The sequence below is a fragment of the Tribolium madens genome, unplaced genomic scaffold (genome assembly GCF_015345945.1).
Source record: "Tribolium madens isolate multiple individuals breed KSU strain unplaced genomic scaffold, Tmad_KSU_1.1 Scaffold_91;HRSCAF=231;Tcas5.2_LG7, whole genome shotgun sequence".
In the NCBI taxonomy this organism is placed as follows: Eukaryota; Metazoa; Arthropoda; class Insecta; order Coleoptera; family Tenebrionidae; genus Tribolium; species Tribolium madens.
This window is the reverse complement of record NW_025401063.1, coordinates 16654043-16668790: the sequence shown is the minus strand read 5'-3', so window position 1 is coordinate 16668790 and position 14748 is coordinate 16654043. Positions and strand designations below refer to the sequence as shown.

At 32.3% G+C, this 14748-nt stretch overlaps 1 protein-coding gene across 11 annotated transcripts in view; it reads right to left on the bottom strand.

The window, feature by feature from the left end:
- LOC123011632 (bromodomain adjacent to zinc finger domain protein 2B-like) overlaps positions 1-14748 on the bottom strand; it is a 70080-nt gene that overhangs the window by 28969 nt on the left and 26363 nt on the right. For 8 of the 11 annotated variants that reach the window (XM_044409167.1, XM_044409171.1, XM_044409170.1 and 5 more), the window contains exons 2-7: positions 12519-12560; positions 5291-5358; positions 4959-5079; positions 4671-4907; positions 200-695; positions 10-30 (exon numbers count right to left, since the gene is read on the bottom strand). In XM_044409167.1, coding sequence (XP_044265102.1) covers positions 10-30; positions 200-695; positions 4671-4907; positions 4959-5064 — 860 coding nt within the window. In that variant the 5' untranslated portion in view covers positions 5065-5079; positions 5291-5358; positions 12519-12560. Of the gene's footprint in view, positions 1-9; positions 31-199; positions 696-834; positions 853-4670; positions 4908-4958; positions 5080-5290; positions 5359-12518; positions 12561-12692; positions 12712-14748 lie in introns of those variants that run through there. The other 3 variants (XM_044409168.1, XM_044409169.1, XM_044409177.1) reach the window with 3 other exon arrangements.

Here is a 14748-nt window from a genome sequence, read left to right as displayed (position 1 = left end):
TTTTCTCACCTGTTTCCTTCAAGGGCGGCGCTATTATAGAAAAAAATACAATCAGAAACGAGATATGAGACAATAATTCGATAGTGATATTTAAATGAACCAATATTCAAACGTGATAAGATAAATTTTGTTAAATGTGTGACGACAAATGTAAATAATCGATGAATCAGGTCGTGATAGCATGGTTTTTCGCACTCACCTGAGTATGCTAGAGGTGGGTGTCCCACTATCACTAGAACTTTGAGTACTAATTGTGTTCGCACTTTTGTCGAAATTACTGGCCAGACTCAAAGGGCTGGTGAAAATACTCGGCGACGACGTCGTCACTTTCGCACTCGAACTGACACTCGTCTTCTTGTCCATCGGTTTCAGATAGTTCAAATCGTTCACTTTTGCCTTTTTATCGCTGGGCAATTTCATACTCTGGATGCTGAGACCGGCCCCCGGGTACTTGGGTTTGGAGTTCGGCATCGACGAGTTGGCGTCCAAGCGTCCATCAAGAGTGTCCTTGGCTTTGGGTAAGGGCGCGACGCTTTTCGAGCCCTTGGACTTGTGGTGAGACGGCGGCGGTAGGCCTAATGAGGCGTACTGCAGATCGGCGGGGCTGCCCAGAGGGAAGTTCAAACCGGTGGCTTGAAGACGCGCCAGGTAATCCTGAGCTGCCAGATGGGACGCCATCGACCACCACGCGGCGCCTGCAACAATCGATTTCGTGCATTTTTTAATCGGGGTAGCTGGGGGGCTATTTATAACGCGACGCGAAAAGTGAGGTTACGAACGGAGGGAAGCTCCAACGCCAAGCAAAAACACCGCCAAAAATACACATGGATTTACCATGACTCTCGATGGGGCTTCCGGTGAGGGTTCAATACGTTTTTGAAATTACGAGGGATGAATTATGACCTCTTTATACAGTCTTTGTGTGTGCAGGCTGACACAACTGGAGGGAGAAAAGTAGATCAATAAATGAATTACATTTGCCGTAATACTTCACCCAGATGAACCCGGAACGTTCACGGAACGAGACTGTCTCTACTCTAGGCCCAAATTAACAATTATTAACCAATACAGGTGATAAAAATGAGGAAAAATATGATAACCTGTTGATTTACGCGGTGAAGCGAATTTAGCGCTGACTTTTTCGGATTTAGGGGATTAGAACGGCCCCGATTATTAGCCGATTCCGACAACTATCGCACATTAAAGTTCACTTTATACTAAATCTAATTCGATTAAAGCTGGAATTAAGGAAGTAATGACTCGGAAATTGTTTAAAATGGTTGGATATTTTTAAATTAGATATGGGCACTGTTAGTGCTTCTAAAATGGCAATAGGTCAGCTCGTTATAGTCATTTATTACACATACAATTTACAGAAAAATGTGACCCAAAAGAATAAATATTAAAGTAGAGAGAAACCTAAAATAGGAAAAGGTCATCTTTTATTTTTAATCAATGAAATCTCTCATTATATTGTGTTAAAATTTACCGTCACAACTGACCCCAGTCATTCTATTTTTTGTGAACTGTCCAATATTTTCTTTTTAAGCAAATATTTAAGTAACTGGAAATAACTGAATTTATATTTCACCATTTTCAATTACCAACTTATGACTAAAAAATCGCCATCTTTTATTTAAAATACCGTGCGATCAAAAAATAAATAAATTAGAGTAGGCGGTGATTGAAATCCTTCAGATGGCAATCCTGATTTTTGACATCATATGTCAGCGGAAACTTTGACAAGTTTGCGTTTTATTTCTTTTGAGTGAAATAATTTCACTTTAGAGCAGAACATTTTTATTGTTGTACAAGAGGAAAACGGTGGATGGTCATTTTCGCTTTTAGTTTGTTTGGAAAATTTCCAGCCAATGTGTTGCCAACTGTAGAATTTAATCGACGCCTACTCTAATTTATTTTTTATTTGATCGGACGGTACTTCTACAAATTACTATTTTGTCTTATTTTTCTAATTACAATTGGCACTGCATTTTTATGAAGTTTGTAATATTGTTGAATAAAGTTTAAACAATACCTTCCGATCCTAAATTAGACGACCATAAATTAACGTGTAAAATTTCAACTAAAATTATACATTACATTATTATTATTATTTATTAATTACACATCAGTAAACCGAGACAAGCACTATGTATTGTACACTCCTATTCAAAAGAAAAGCGTACACTTACAATTTCATCGTGTAAATGGGATAATTTTCAGACTATTTCCTTTTAAATATTTTAAAATTTTGGAATGTAATGCCTCCGCAGACAACAGAAGTGATGAGACCTCGCATTGTCACAAAACTAGAAGAAGGTTGGTCAATTAGGTCAGTTACACAAGAATTTCACATGAGACTTCTGCTTTTAAAATTTAACGTCGTTGGGAACGGAACACTACTTAAGCAAGCAAAGCTGTTGGTCACAAAAAAAATTAATTAAATCATTAAGTTTTGTTAAACAATTCATGTGTTTAGTTAAAGTTTTGTTTATTATAGTTTAATGTTACCAACTAACAGTTAGAAGAAGCAAAAAAAATTCTACTTGTATACAGGGTGATTCTTAAATAGACCGACAAAAATTTATCCTTGGTAGTATCAAATGAGAACATGCTGGATAAAATATTTAAAAAATTCTTTGTTTAACCGTTCTCCAAATAAAATTTATTAAAGTTATTTTCGAAGTAAAGCGTACGCCACTGATGTGTCAGCACAGGTAGTGGTAACCATGGTATTAATTTGATCAAAATGTACACTTGATCATTGCAACAATTCATAAACGCCGTAAGTGGCACGGATCAAGGGGGTTTTGCCCCTACAAAATATAAACGTAAAAAGAGTACAGTTTGTCTCCATTTATACTAGGGAAGCTGTGATAAAATTTTGTCAGTCTATTTAAGAATCACCCTGTATATATTATTATATAAATCGCTAATTCGAAAAATATAATTTCAAAATCACTTCTCAGAAAACACTGATTCCTTGAGTTGTGAATGCGTTAGACCATGCGTTAAATTAGATAAACTTCTTATCAAAGTGGCAGTTTTAAAGTTAAGTTGACAACATTAAATAATGTAGAAGCATTTTCTTTTCCTTTGTCTCTATGTTTTGTCAATGTTGCCAATTTAATTTGAAAATCATTTTGATCAGAATTTATACAATGCTAGTATTTTTTAATAAAAATAAGAAATTTTAAAAAATTATTCTCTTTATTTTTTGTTTAATTCGATAACAAATGATGAAACACATAATTTATTATGACTATCTCTATGTTTCTTTATAAAAAAAAATAATTATTCATATTATTCTTTTCTTATTAATCAACCCACTATAAAACAATTTTTCTCATAAAAGTTATGTTCTAAAGAATACAACTATCTACTTTATCTAGGTACTTTATATTTAATTTTTTGAAAAAAAAACATAAATTGCAATTCTGACAAAAAAAACGCATAACTCAAAAACAAAACAAAATTTCGTTCTCATCACATTTTTACATTACTTTAATTTATATTAATTATTGTTTTTTAGAAGCAAATGATTTAAAAAAAAACCGCTTGGTTCCATACATGGAGAAAGAAAACGTTAATAATTAATACAAGCTCAGAGTTTTGCTTTTATAATTTTTCTAAATGGAAAATATAATTATTTAAAGATAGCAGCTCAAATTGGCAAAGCTGCAGTACATTTTAAACCACCTTGAGTCTGCTATGTTATTGTTGTTAACTTTAACCCTTCAGAAAATCTCTACATCTGACAGAAGTTTTATGCAAGTTTTACTTATAATTCTTAAGATTTTAATTATTTTTTAATATTCTAGATGCAGGTTTTATCGTTTCTTACAATAAAACACAAAATTACTTTCCCTAATTAATAAAAAAAATATTAAAATTGCAATTTTTAAAGTAATTTGATGGTTCTAAAAACCACCTGAGCGATTTTAAACTACACTGTTCAAATATCAAAAATGTTACATAAAAAGGTAGTAAATGCTTATCGAATAATAAAATAATGCGAACTATATTTCATTTTGAATTCATAACAAGACTAAGTAATAGTTATTTATTGTAAGAGTGTGTTAGGTAGCGTTTTATACACGGTTAATTTTCTTAAGTGGATAAAACGCGACTAACACACGCCTGCAATACAACGTTTTATCCACAATCACAGGCCCAAATTACTCCAAACTTAATTAAAAATTAAACTGACATTTAAACGTCACGCCAAATATGCTTTCGGTTAAACGTAGTAAGCTAACAATGGAATAAAGTTACTTTATTTCACTAGTGGATAAAGTGGTAGTTGATAACTTGATACGCATCTAAAGAATAAAAAAGACTCTTTATCGAGTGAATGATTGTGGATAAAAGAACTTATTACTTCAAATACAAAAAGTGTTGTTAATAAGCCATTTTTCATAAAACATAACCACCAACTTTAGTGAACTAATTGCAAGTTTCGTACTATGCAAGAATGCAATTTGTTAAAAACACCAGAAGAAAATGTAGACCTTGTTTTGTTAAAAATGATTGGGCGTTTGCCGCCACAGAATATCAAGTATTCTCCAAGTGTCAGTAATAAGGATGTTAATGGTAAAAATAAAGAACAGTATCGCATAACAAGCCATCCAATTATAATTTAACGGTAATTCGAAAAAGCATGCACTTACTTGCAGCCGGTATTCCTAAACTGGCGGCTTGGCTCGCCGCCACCGAGAGGGTGTTGGTGTAGGCGTTGCTGAAGGCGGCCGCCGCCGCCGTGGAGGTCGGATAAGACGGCATTCCGCCGCGTCCGGTCGTTGGTGGTAACATCCCGAAAGGCAGCGACGGATGGGGCGGCAGCCCAAAACCGCCCCCGAAGAGATTAGCAGCGTTGGCCGAATTCGCATCGCCCCGTGGCCAGTAAGCTGCGATAACAGCGATCAAACCTCACTAAAACCACTATTTCCAAGACTTACCTCCAAAGAGACTGGCTGCATCGAGTAAAGGCGTCGGATCGCTGGGATTTGACACTTTGCTGGAACCTGAATTACCTTCGGCGCCCTTACCATTTTCTTTATCCATTTCCAATTTGCTATGCTGAAAAATTACAACGCGTGAAACGACAGTTGAATTAAATTCGTTCTACGATTGATATTTATCGATCCTGTCATTTTTTTCACATTTGTTTTAAAGTCAAAGCAAAAAATGAGATTTTATTTGGAGAAATGAGGAGAGACGAGGCGGCCATGCACGCATTTTTAAATTATGGCAAAATCAGTGTTGGCCGCTAAATGAAGGACGTACTCACCTATTTTTGGAATTTTGGAACTGCTGCCTCCAAGAAAGTGGCTTCAGCCCATTTTGATGGTGGGCGTCCTGAAAAAACAATCACTTTACTGAATTTCATAATTTTGAGAGTCATTTCGACGAAATATTAAATTTTTAGGAATCACAATCGTCAGAGCGATGGCGTGCTATTTACTCTTTAATTACCACCTTTGTTACCATGAACGGTCATGACAGACGCCTTTACAACGACTCTTTATCGGTAAATTATTTATGTAATTGAATTAGATTTAGCATCGATTGAATTACGTAGGGCAACAAAAAAAAAAGTTATGTGGTGACAACACGACAAATTTTATATTATTTTGTTCGTCTCAGTGAGACAAATCAAATGCACTAAAAAAAATTCAAAAAGTCCACACACTTTAAACTAAATAATTTTTTTCTAATAATAGTAGATTATGTTATTAGGAGTAAAAGTGATTGTTTATGTGGCGAAGCTGAACGTTCATTTTGCCGAACGGAGTGAGGCAAATGGATTCAGCTGAGCCACATAAACTCACTTTTACTCCAAATAACATATACTATTTTATCTGCAAACGATTCAGATGGAGAGAAAAGAGCAACATACCAATAATCAAGTAAATTATCTCAATAATCAGGACACTTTGCAATAAAATCATAACAAACGTCACGCGTCAGTTTCGGAATTTGTGTTGAGATTTCGAAAGTGTTGATTGATTTAACTGGTGAATAACTGGTGTAGTTTATAGTGCAAAATGTTGAATGCTGATAATCTACCTTGTACTTCTCCAGAAAATGCTGAAAAAGCGAAAGGGACAAGAAAGAGACAACAGTGGTAAATGTCAAAGTAAGTGTCAAGTAAAAGTGAAAACGCCTAGGCGTAAAAACAGTGTTTTTACTCTATGTCTGAAAAGTAAAACTTTTACCTGTGTCATTTAGTCATAAAAGTGGTCACTTTTGTGACGTTTGCAGATAAAATGAATTTTAAATACTTTAACTTTAAAAAATCATTACTCAATAACTATTAGGCCGATTTCATTCAAATAAAGACCATTCTAAAGGGATGGAGTGGCTTTTAGAATGATAATCAATTTGAAATTGAATATTGGCAAACTTTTCTTCGAACAGTGTTCGAAGAAGTTCGAAGTAAATCGAAGTAATCTGAGAAAAACCCTACGAGTAATTTTTTTTTCTTCGTCATTAGTAAGAATCCAAATTTTTAAAATAATATAAAGAGTAGTTTTCAAGATATGATTTTTTGAAGGTAAGGTTTGCTATTCAGGTATTGCGCCATATAGGAGAAATGCATGTTAATCTTACTTAAAATTGCATTTTTATAAAAGTATTTGTTTGAAGACTCTTCTTTTGCTTAAAAATGGTCAATAGCACTTTCTTTGTTCTAATTACAATAAACAAAAACTGTTTCTTTACTTAAAACAAACAAAGAGTACCTAGGTACTAATTAAAGCAAATAAAGAGTTTTTTTTTGTTCTAAAAATTCTAAAAATTCAGCAAAAAGGATCTAGAAGTTTAAAGCAGTAGCTTTAAATATATGAACAAATCTTTTTTCAAATTAAATCACTTACCATTCAGATTCCAATTTGTTCACTTTGTTCTAGCTTTCTGAACTTTTTTTTGAAGATGTTCTCAGCAAATGCTTTCTATCACTTTCTACTGATGTTGAATGCAATAAGTCAGTTTCTTGTGTGCAACTGTTACCACAACAACTAATATGCATGCATAATTGCATTTAACATCACTCGAAAGTGATGAGAAAGCATTTGCTCAGAACATTTTCAAAAAAAAAGTCCAGAAAGCTAGAACAAAGTGAACAAGTCGAAATCTGAATGGAAAGTGATTTGATTTAAAAAAGATTTGCCTTTATATTTAAGGCTCGTGCTTTAAACTTCTAAATCCTCTTTGCTCAATGATCAGTGGTCATTTTTACAACAAAAAAACTCTTTATTTGCTTTAATTAGTGCGCAGGTACTCTTTATTTGTTTTAAGTAAACAAACAGTTTTTGTTTATTCTAATTAGAACAAAGAAGGTACAATTGACCATTTTTAAGCAAAAGAAGAGTCTTAAAACAAATGCTTTTATAAAAATGCAATTTTAAGTAAGGTTAACATGTATTTCTCCTATATAGAGCAATGCTTGATTAGCAAACCTTAACTTCAAAAAATCATATCTTGAAAACTACTCGGTATATTTTTTTCAAAATTTGGATTACAACTAATAAAGAGATGCTCTACACGATGGTAATGATGAAAAAAAATCGTAGGGTTTTTCTTAGATTATTTCGATTTACCTCGAACTTTTTCGAACACTGTTCGAAAAAAAGTTTGCCAATATTCAATTTCAAATTGCATATCATTCTAAAGGACAAGTTCATCCCTTTAGAATGGTCTTTATTTGAAGGAAATCGGCCTAATAAATAGTTATTGAGTAATGATTTTTTAAAGTTAAAGTATTTTAAATTCATTTCAATTAGAAAAAAAATATTTAGTTCAAAGTGTGTGGACTTTTTAAATTTTTTTTAGTGCATTTGATTTGTCTCACAGAGACGAACAAAATGATATAATTTGTCAAGTTGTCACGACATGACTTTTTTTGTCGCCCTGTGTTATGATAAAAATCTCAAAAACGTTTCTGCCCCCTCTTTATTTATTAACACAGTTTTCCTCGCGTAGAAGAGAGATAAAACTGACGTTTGTCGGTTAACATTTTTAAAAATTCTGCACCGGTTGAATGTAGTAATGTAAATGAAGGTCAGAGGAAAGGCGGGAGGGTGAACTTGACCTGGTGAAATGATAGCGTCCCTGACCTTCGACCTAGATTAGTTCTCCCCTCGATAGTGTGAGTGGGTGGGCTCTTTAATTCCGACGAGGAAAAAAGAAATTCTTGATGATGTTCTTGTGTCGGATAAGGTGAACGATCTTGGGTTGACTTGCGAGAAATTTCAGTTTCAACGGGAAATGAAACAAAGAGTTTATAACCGGAGACAAAATTAGATGATGGAGAAATGGTAAGACGCTTACCATCTGCTGTGATTTTAGAAAGACACACTTCAGTTCAGTGTGTTTCTGGTTTTTTTAAGTGAAACAATTAGCTGTGAAATGTGCCCAGGCAATAACGATAACATTCATTATTATTATTATTAAAGTAGTAATAAAAAAGAAACAAAAAGTTAAATCTATGCAATAAAATACTAAACGACACTAGTTTATCAAACAATTATGTAAATTGGAATTTCGATGTAAATGTATCCATTGTATTGTCGATAAAGCTAATAAAGAATTAAATATTAGAGAGGAGAAATTAATGTAAATGATACACTGGAGTTTGTCACAAACAAAATTGTCAAATTTTTCAGATTTACATAGTGTGAAAAAGGTTGTTCCCAAATAGGTTAGAAAATTATCAAAAGAAATGCGTTATTTGGTGGTATTGACAGTGCAATGTCATAAGTAGTCAGTGTTAAAAACAAAATGGGGAAATGGAAAAAACATGGAAAAACTTGATAGCAGCTTGAAAGATGCATAACAATTATGAAATTGTGAATTGTGACAAAGACAACGTCAAAAAACTGACACATTATAAAAAAAAACAATTTGCGTTTTTTATACTCAAGTGTAAATTTTATACTTGACGTAAATTACAATGCAGCTGATTGATTTAAAATTTAAATTAATTGAAGCAATTAAAAGACCTTGAAAAAATCAGAATTATACACATAAACAAAACAAATTTTGGTTTCATAGTATTCGGAAATTGAATTCTATACTATCGAATTCATAAAAAACTAGGACAGCAAAAGGTCGTAGTTACAGTGATGGACAGTGAATTTCGTCCACCCAATTTCTGTGAATTCACAAAAATTCACTGTAGTCTGTGCTTTATTGTCATGATAACTGACATTAAAATACGTATTGTCAAATTTAATCAAATTCGAACATAATAAAATAAAAATTCTGGTTCAAGAAGGTATGTCTCAAAGACATGTCTCTATACTTTTGGGCATACCAAGGATTACCACTAGTACCACTACAAAGGAGAAAGGTAAAAAGTAGCAAGAAGCATCGAGCATTCTGTCAACATGACAAACGTTAATCAAAATTCTGAAACAAGGTTAGAAAAAGCTAAAGACTTATTTACACTTTCAATCTGTCAGGGAAATGGGGTGGACGAAATTCACTGTCCATCACTGTACCTCAAATTTTCAAAAATTTTGTAGTGTAACATTTCCACGTACTTTATGTTAAATGGTCACTAATTTTAACAGCTCAACTAAACACCCTACATACGTTTGTGGTGGTTGGTCTACCTATTATTTGCAATTTAGCGTCTTTTTCAAAACATACACTTGAGTGCAAAAAAACGCAAACTGTCAAAAACAAAATAAGAGATTTACATAGTGTGAAAAGGGTTGTTCCCAAAAAGGTTAGAAACAAAAGAAATGTCGAATTTGGTGGTCTTGCCAATGCAGTGTCATAGTCAGTGTTACAAACGAAATGGAAAAACATAGAAAAACTTGCTAGAAGTTTGGAAGATGCCTGATAATTATTATGAAATTGTGAATTGTTACAAAGATAATGTCAAAAAACTGTCCAAATTACATTATAAAAAAATCAATTTGCGTTTTTTTTTTGTACTCAAGTGTACTTAAGAATTTAGTGCTTTAAAACTAAAAATTCAAATTGTCATAATGACAGATATTTGACATTTTCATGTAGCAAAATTTAATCCATGTACTAGTTTTTTTATGAATTTGATAGTATATAATACAGGATGATTCAAAATGGTGTAACATACTCACTCCTCTGCATCTCAAGGAACTGAACTCTTTCTCTTTTTGAAGTAATTTCTTTAGAAACATTGAATAATGTAGAGATAATTATTATAACAACAAAATTTTATTGGTAACAACAATCTAATGTATCTAACTCTAAGCTTATTTCAGGTGACGAGTTTCAGGTGACAGTTGACTAAGAAAATCGTAATGTTTGTATTTGATAATCAGTGTTGCCAAATTATGATTTCAAATTTGAAGCCTAACTTCTCGACAACAAAAAGTAAAGTTTGTTTTTTTTTTAATGGAAGTAACCAAGACAAAATTTTGGTGAAAAAATTGGTAGCAGCTTGTCTCCATAGCCACAAATTTTGTTTGCTCTTTGTTTTTATCCCTAAAAATTTGTTAAAAAAATATGGTTATGTTTTCAAATTCAGATGTTGCCAAAATTGTGACTTTTATAAATCTTGTGTGCTTGTTTGCTCTTTGAAAGCGCTATAATTGAATACCTGAGGACAGACATCATTATCTAATGTCTAAAAACAAAATTCAGTGCTAATAACTTTGATAGAAACACACCGCAAATAAGTACAATTTTGTGGACAAAAGTAAGGATCTTGCTACAAAAACTTTGAAGAAAAAGGATTATTTAACAAAAGATACAAGTAGGTATTATGATGATTGGCAATAAATTTTGTGTAATTTATTGAAATGAGCTCAAAGTGGATGCATTTTTTAAATGCTTCTTCACTTTAGTTTCAAAATTGTTACTTTTTCAACTCGTTCCTCAAAAACGATGCATAAGACACTAATTTAAATGCGTTCTTTCCGAGGTTCTTTCTCATTCATGTTTATTTTGTATTCTTATCAATTTTTTGCTAAAAATGCAACTACATTTTAACGGGCCCTTTTTCTAACTTTCTGCTTGCAAACTATTCGTTTCCAAATTTCTAAAAACTGTTAGCGGTACCGAATTTGTTCCTTTTTTGGTGTTTCGTCTCTAAATTTTCTTAGACAATTTTTTGTGTTGACATTTAATGACAATGTTTTCAAATTAATTCAAAAAACCAGAACTGCCAACCCTTTATTAAAATTACCATGAATGAATTTACTAGTCGTGCCAACGTTAAGACTGTTTGGCATTTCCATTAAAAAAAACAGACTTTACAATGATTTGCAGTCACTACATAATACACTATTGCCAACCTAATTTCAAAGCCACATCACATGTCACTTCAATTGAACGCATGGCAGAAATTATCAACTTCTTCAAAATGAAAAATTTTGATTTTAAATAAAAAAACCTTCAGCATAAACATAAATTTTATCCACTGCCCGTAATATAATTATTAACTTTAAAAAAATTATAATAAAATGATCAGGGATACGAAATTGTCATTTTTCATTCTAACGCAAAAAAAGTCTTAAAAAACGTCGTTCTTTTCCAATTTCGTGTTTTTGCTCTTCATAAACGTCTACCTTTTATTTACTGTCATATAAAATAAAGTCATAAATTACATAAATATATCCACCATTCTTATTTTTGTGATCCATATAAAATTCATATTCTCTAGATCTGAGAAATAAAATCAACATAAAAGTAGTGAAAACTCATTTCCTTTAAATTTGTCACTGATTTTTAGTACGAAAAAATGACTGATATAATGGCTTTGATTTGCACAACTCCAACAACTTTTAATAAAAATAGTCGGTAAATTATGATCGCATTGATTGAGAGGGACGTTCACACTGTATTTGCGATCATTGCTATTCACAAGTAATTTAAGGTCTCCTTTATTATAGTCAAGGTCTCTCCTCTGAAAACAATAAAAATATTGTAGTCGCACATAATAAATTACCAATTCGCAGAATATAACATTGTCTCGTAATCAAATAATCAAAAAATAACAAAAGTGGATGATTAATAATTTTAAGACAATGTCTCCGACTCTGTCCAGATCGATATCGCGTCCCAAAACGTTTTTAGAGTTCTACCTGTTCTCGAAAATGTTGTTATCATCAAATACCACAGCGCGATGCGTCGTCAAATTGACCCATGAAGTGAACTTTCTCTTCAATTTTCAATACATGGCGAACATAATAAAAGCAGGAAAAACTGTTGTTTGAATAATGTATCTACACCTATTAACGTGTTACATAAACGAAGCTGCCATCGATCTTCTGCAACGAACTAACGAACTCCCACTGTGGCAGGCAATTGCTTATGCAGGAATAGAATCGTAAATAAGAAGCTCCGAACCGAAAAAACACGTCTTTTACATGTGTGTGCGGCAAGTATGAGGGGAAAATAGCCCATGAGACAGCTGTTTACTCGGAGCATTCCGAAACGCGCTAATCTCCAATCTTGCTTTGACGATTGTAAAACTTGTTAATTATTGCTACAGTCTTTGAGGAATTTTAGATGCAAAAACTCACCTAATTAGGACTAGGGGACGAGACGTCGCAACTCGTTCATTTCTGGAACAAGAAAAAAACGATTTTTACAATCATTGCAATAATTATGATCATCACATGTGGTGTATAGAAAGAAAAAGCAGCGACTCGAAAATAATAATAAAACAAAGCACGGAACAGCCGGCCATCATTTACCTGAATCGACCGGTTTACTTTCGTGTACCGGTGCATTTTCGAAGACTGTACATTAATCGCTGTTAAAATTCACTCTGACTGCCGTCATTCTTCGTTTTATTGGGTGGAGAGAGGCTTTGGCTGCAGTGCACGCGACAGCAGTACCAAACAACGAAACGCTCGGATTGGGGATAAATTAGCAACCAAATGGCATTTGGAGCAAGTTTAAAATATGATGCTCTACATTACTTGCATACAAAATAGCCGTTTTCAAACAAAACTTTCAATTAAGAAATCTTATTAATCGAAATACAGTTTCAACACATTTATGTCAAATCCAAGCCCATTCTAGAAGCAAACGAATTATTGTAGCAATACGAACACAAAACTTATTTTTTCAAGTTTGGATTGATTATTATTGTAATCAAATAGTAGTAAAACGAAAAGAAACAATACTAATGAAAACCGTAGACTATTTTTCTACAAATGACCAAGCCACTGAGTGATTACTGTACTAGCACAATACATTTTTTTATTATACCTATTCTTATTAACAGAACCTACCAGCTGTCTCTTTCTCTTTAAATACAGTTGTCCTTGTATTCTGGAACTTCTCATTTGTTTGAAATATTTTTGCTTCATTTTAGCAAAGTTAAAATACTTAAATAAATATTATGTCACTGATTTTGTGTATGATTTTTTTTGGATATTACTAAGTTTTAAATTTGAGAACCAATCGAATTTATAACTTATATTTTTAACTGCTCCTCTGTTTTAATAATATTTTCCCAAAAACAAAATAGACCCGATTTTTGAAAAACTGAAAATTAGTAGAATAAAGTAGGTACAGTTGGAGACAAAATCGTTTTCATATTAATGTGCATCGCAAGGGATCATTTTAAGGTGGCAAACATGCGAAAATTCTAACCTTAATCTTTCTTAAAAATTATTTTTTCAAATGCGAGTAAATGTGTACCTCATGTAGCAAAAAATAATTAAAATTAACAACGTAATTAACATAGTGTGGCAAACTTAAAGATTTTTGTCATTATTGATGTGATTAAATTTGTTCTGAATGACATTAATGGCACTTTTTGTGTAAATAGGCCTTTAAATTAAAGATTTATTTAGACTTCTCCAACCTACCTGATGCACATTAATATGAAAAAGAGTATACTTTGGTCGTCACTTTTCTGACACTTTAATGTAATTCAAACTTTAACGTTAAAATAAATGACAATTTCAAATTAATGACAGCTATTATATTTTCCTATCAAAAATATGTACACACAATTTGTCAACTATGATAGACAATAAAATAAGGTTAACAGTCCTAAAGCATGCTTTACAATTTAATGTCACTCAAGTGACATTGACGACCAAAGTATTTTGTCTCCAACTGTACCCACAGACCTGTCACATGCAGCAAACTTATAAGCACTTGGTTGGACTTTTACATTTTTTTGAGATTCATGAGAGATAAATTTATAGTGGAATTCATGTTTTCTAAATGTGAATTTTGAATAAATTTTTACGTATTTTTTCTAGTTAGGCACAATATTAAAAATAGATTGTTTTCTAAGTATATTTTACTCTTGTTAAGATTCAATAAAATTTTGTTTAAAGAATGTTAGTCGACAACACTAACGTTAACATCCTCCAAGAGATTTTAACTACACCTACAATACAGGGTGTTTCACATAATTTTACGAGGCCTGCGCCTGTAAGATACAATCAATAATATACATATTCCGACACGAACTCGATTACAAATTTTGAAAAATTGGATAATGTTCTCTAGTTTGTTCACCCTTTTAAAAATTACAACGTTTTTAGTTAGTTAGTGATTAAGATAGATAAACTACAATCATATTCATGTCGTCTCTTGATAGAACAAATGATAATTGTTTCTGAAAAACTGCAGTTTATGACTAATAATGAACAGTGATTAGTTTGACAACTATACTTTCATGGGTTTTAAAAAATTAAATAATTAAATGTGTATTTTTTGTATCTAGTGTTTTGTGAATTTTGTATATTGTATGTATGTTCCCGGATTGACTTTACAAGGGAAAAA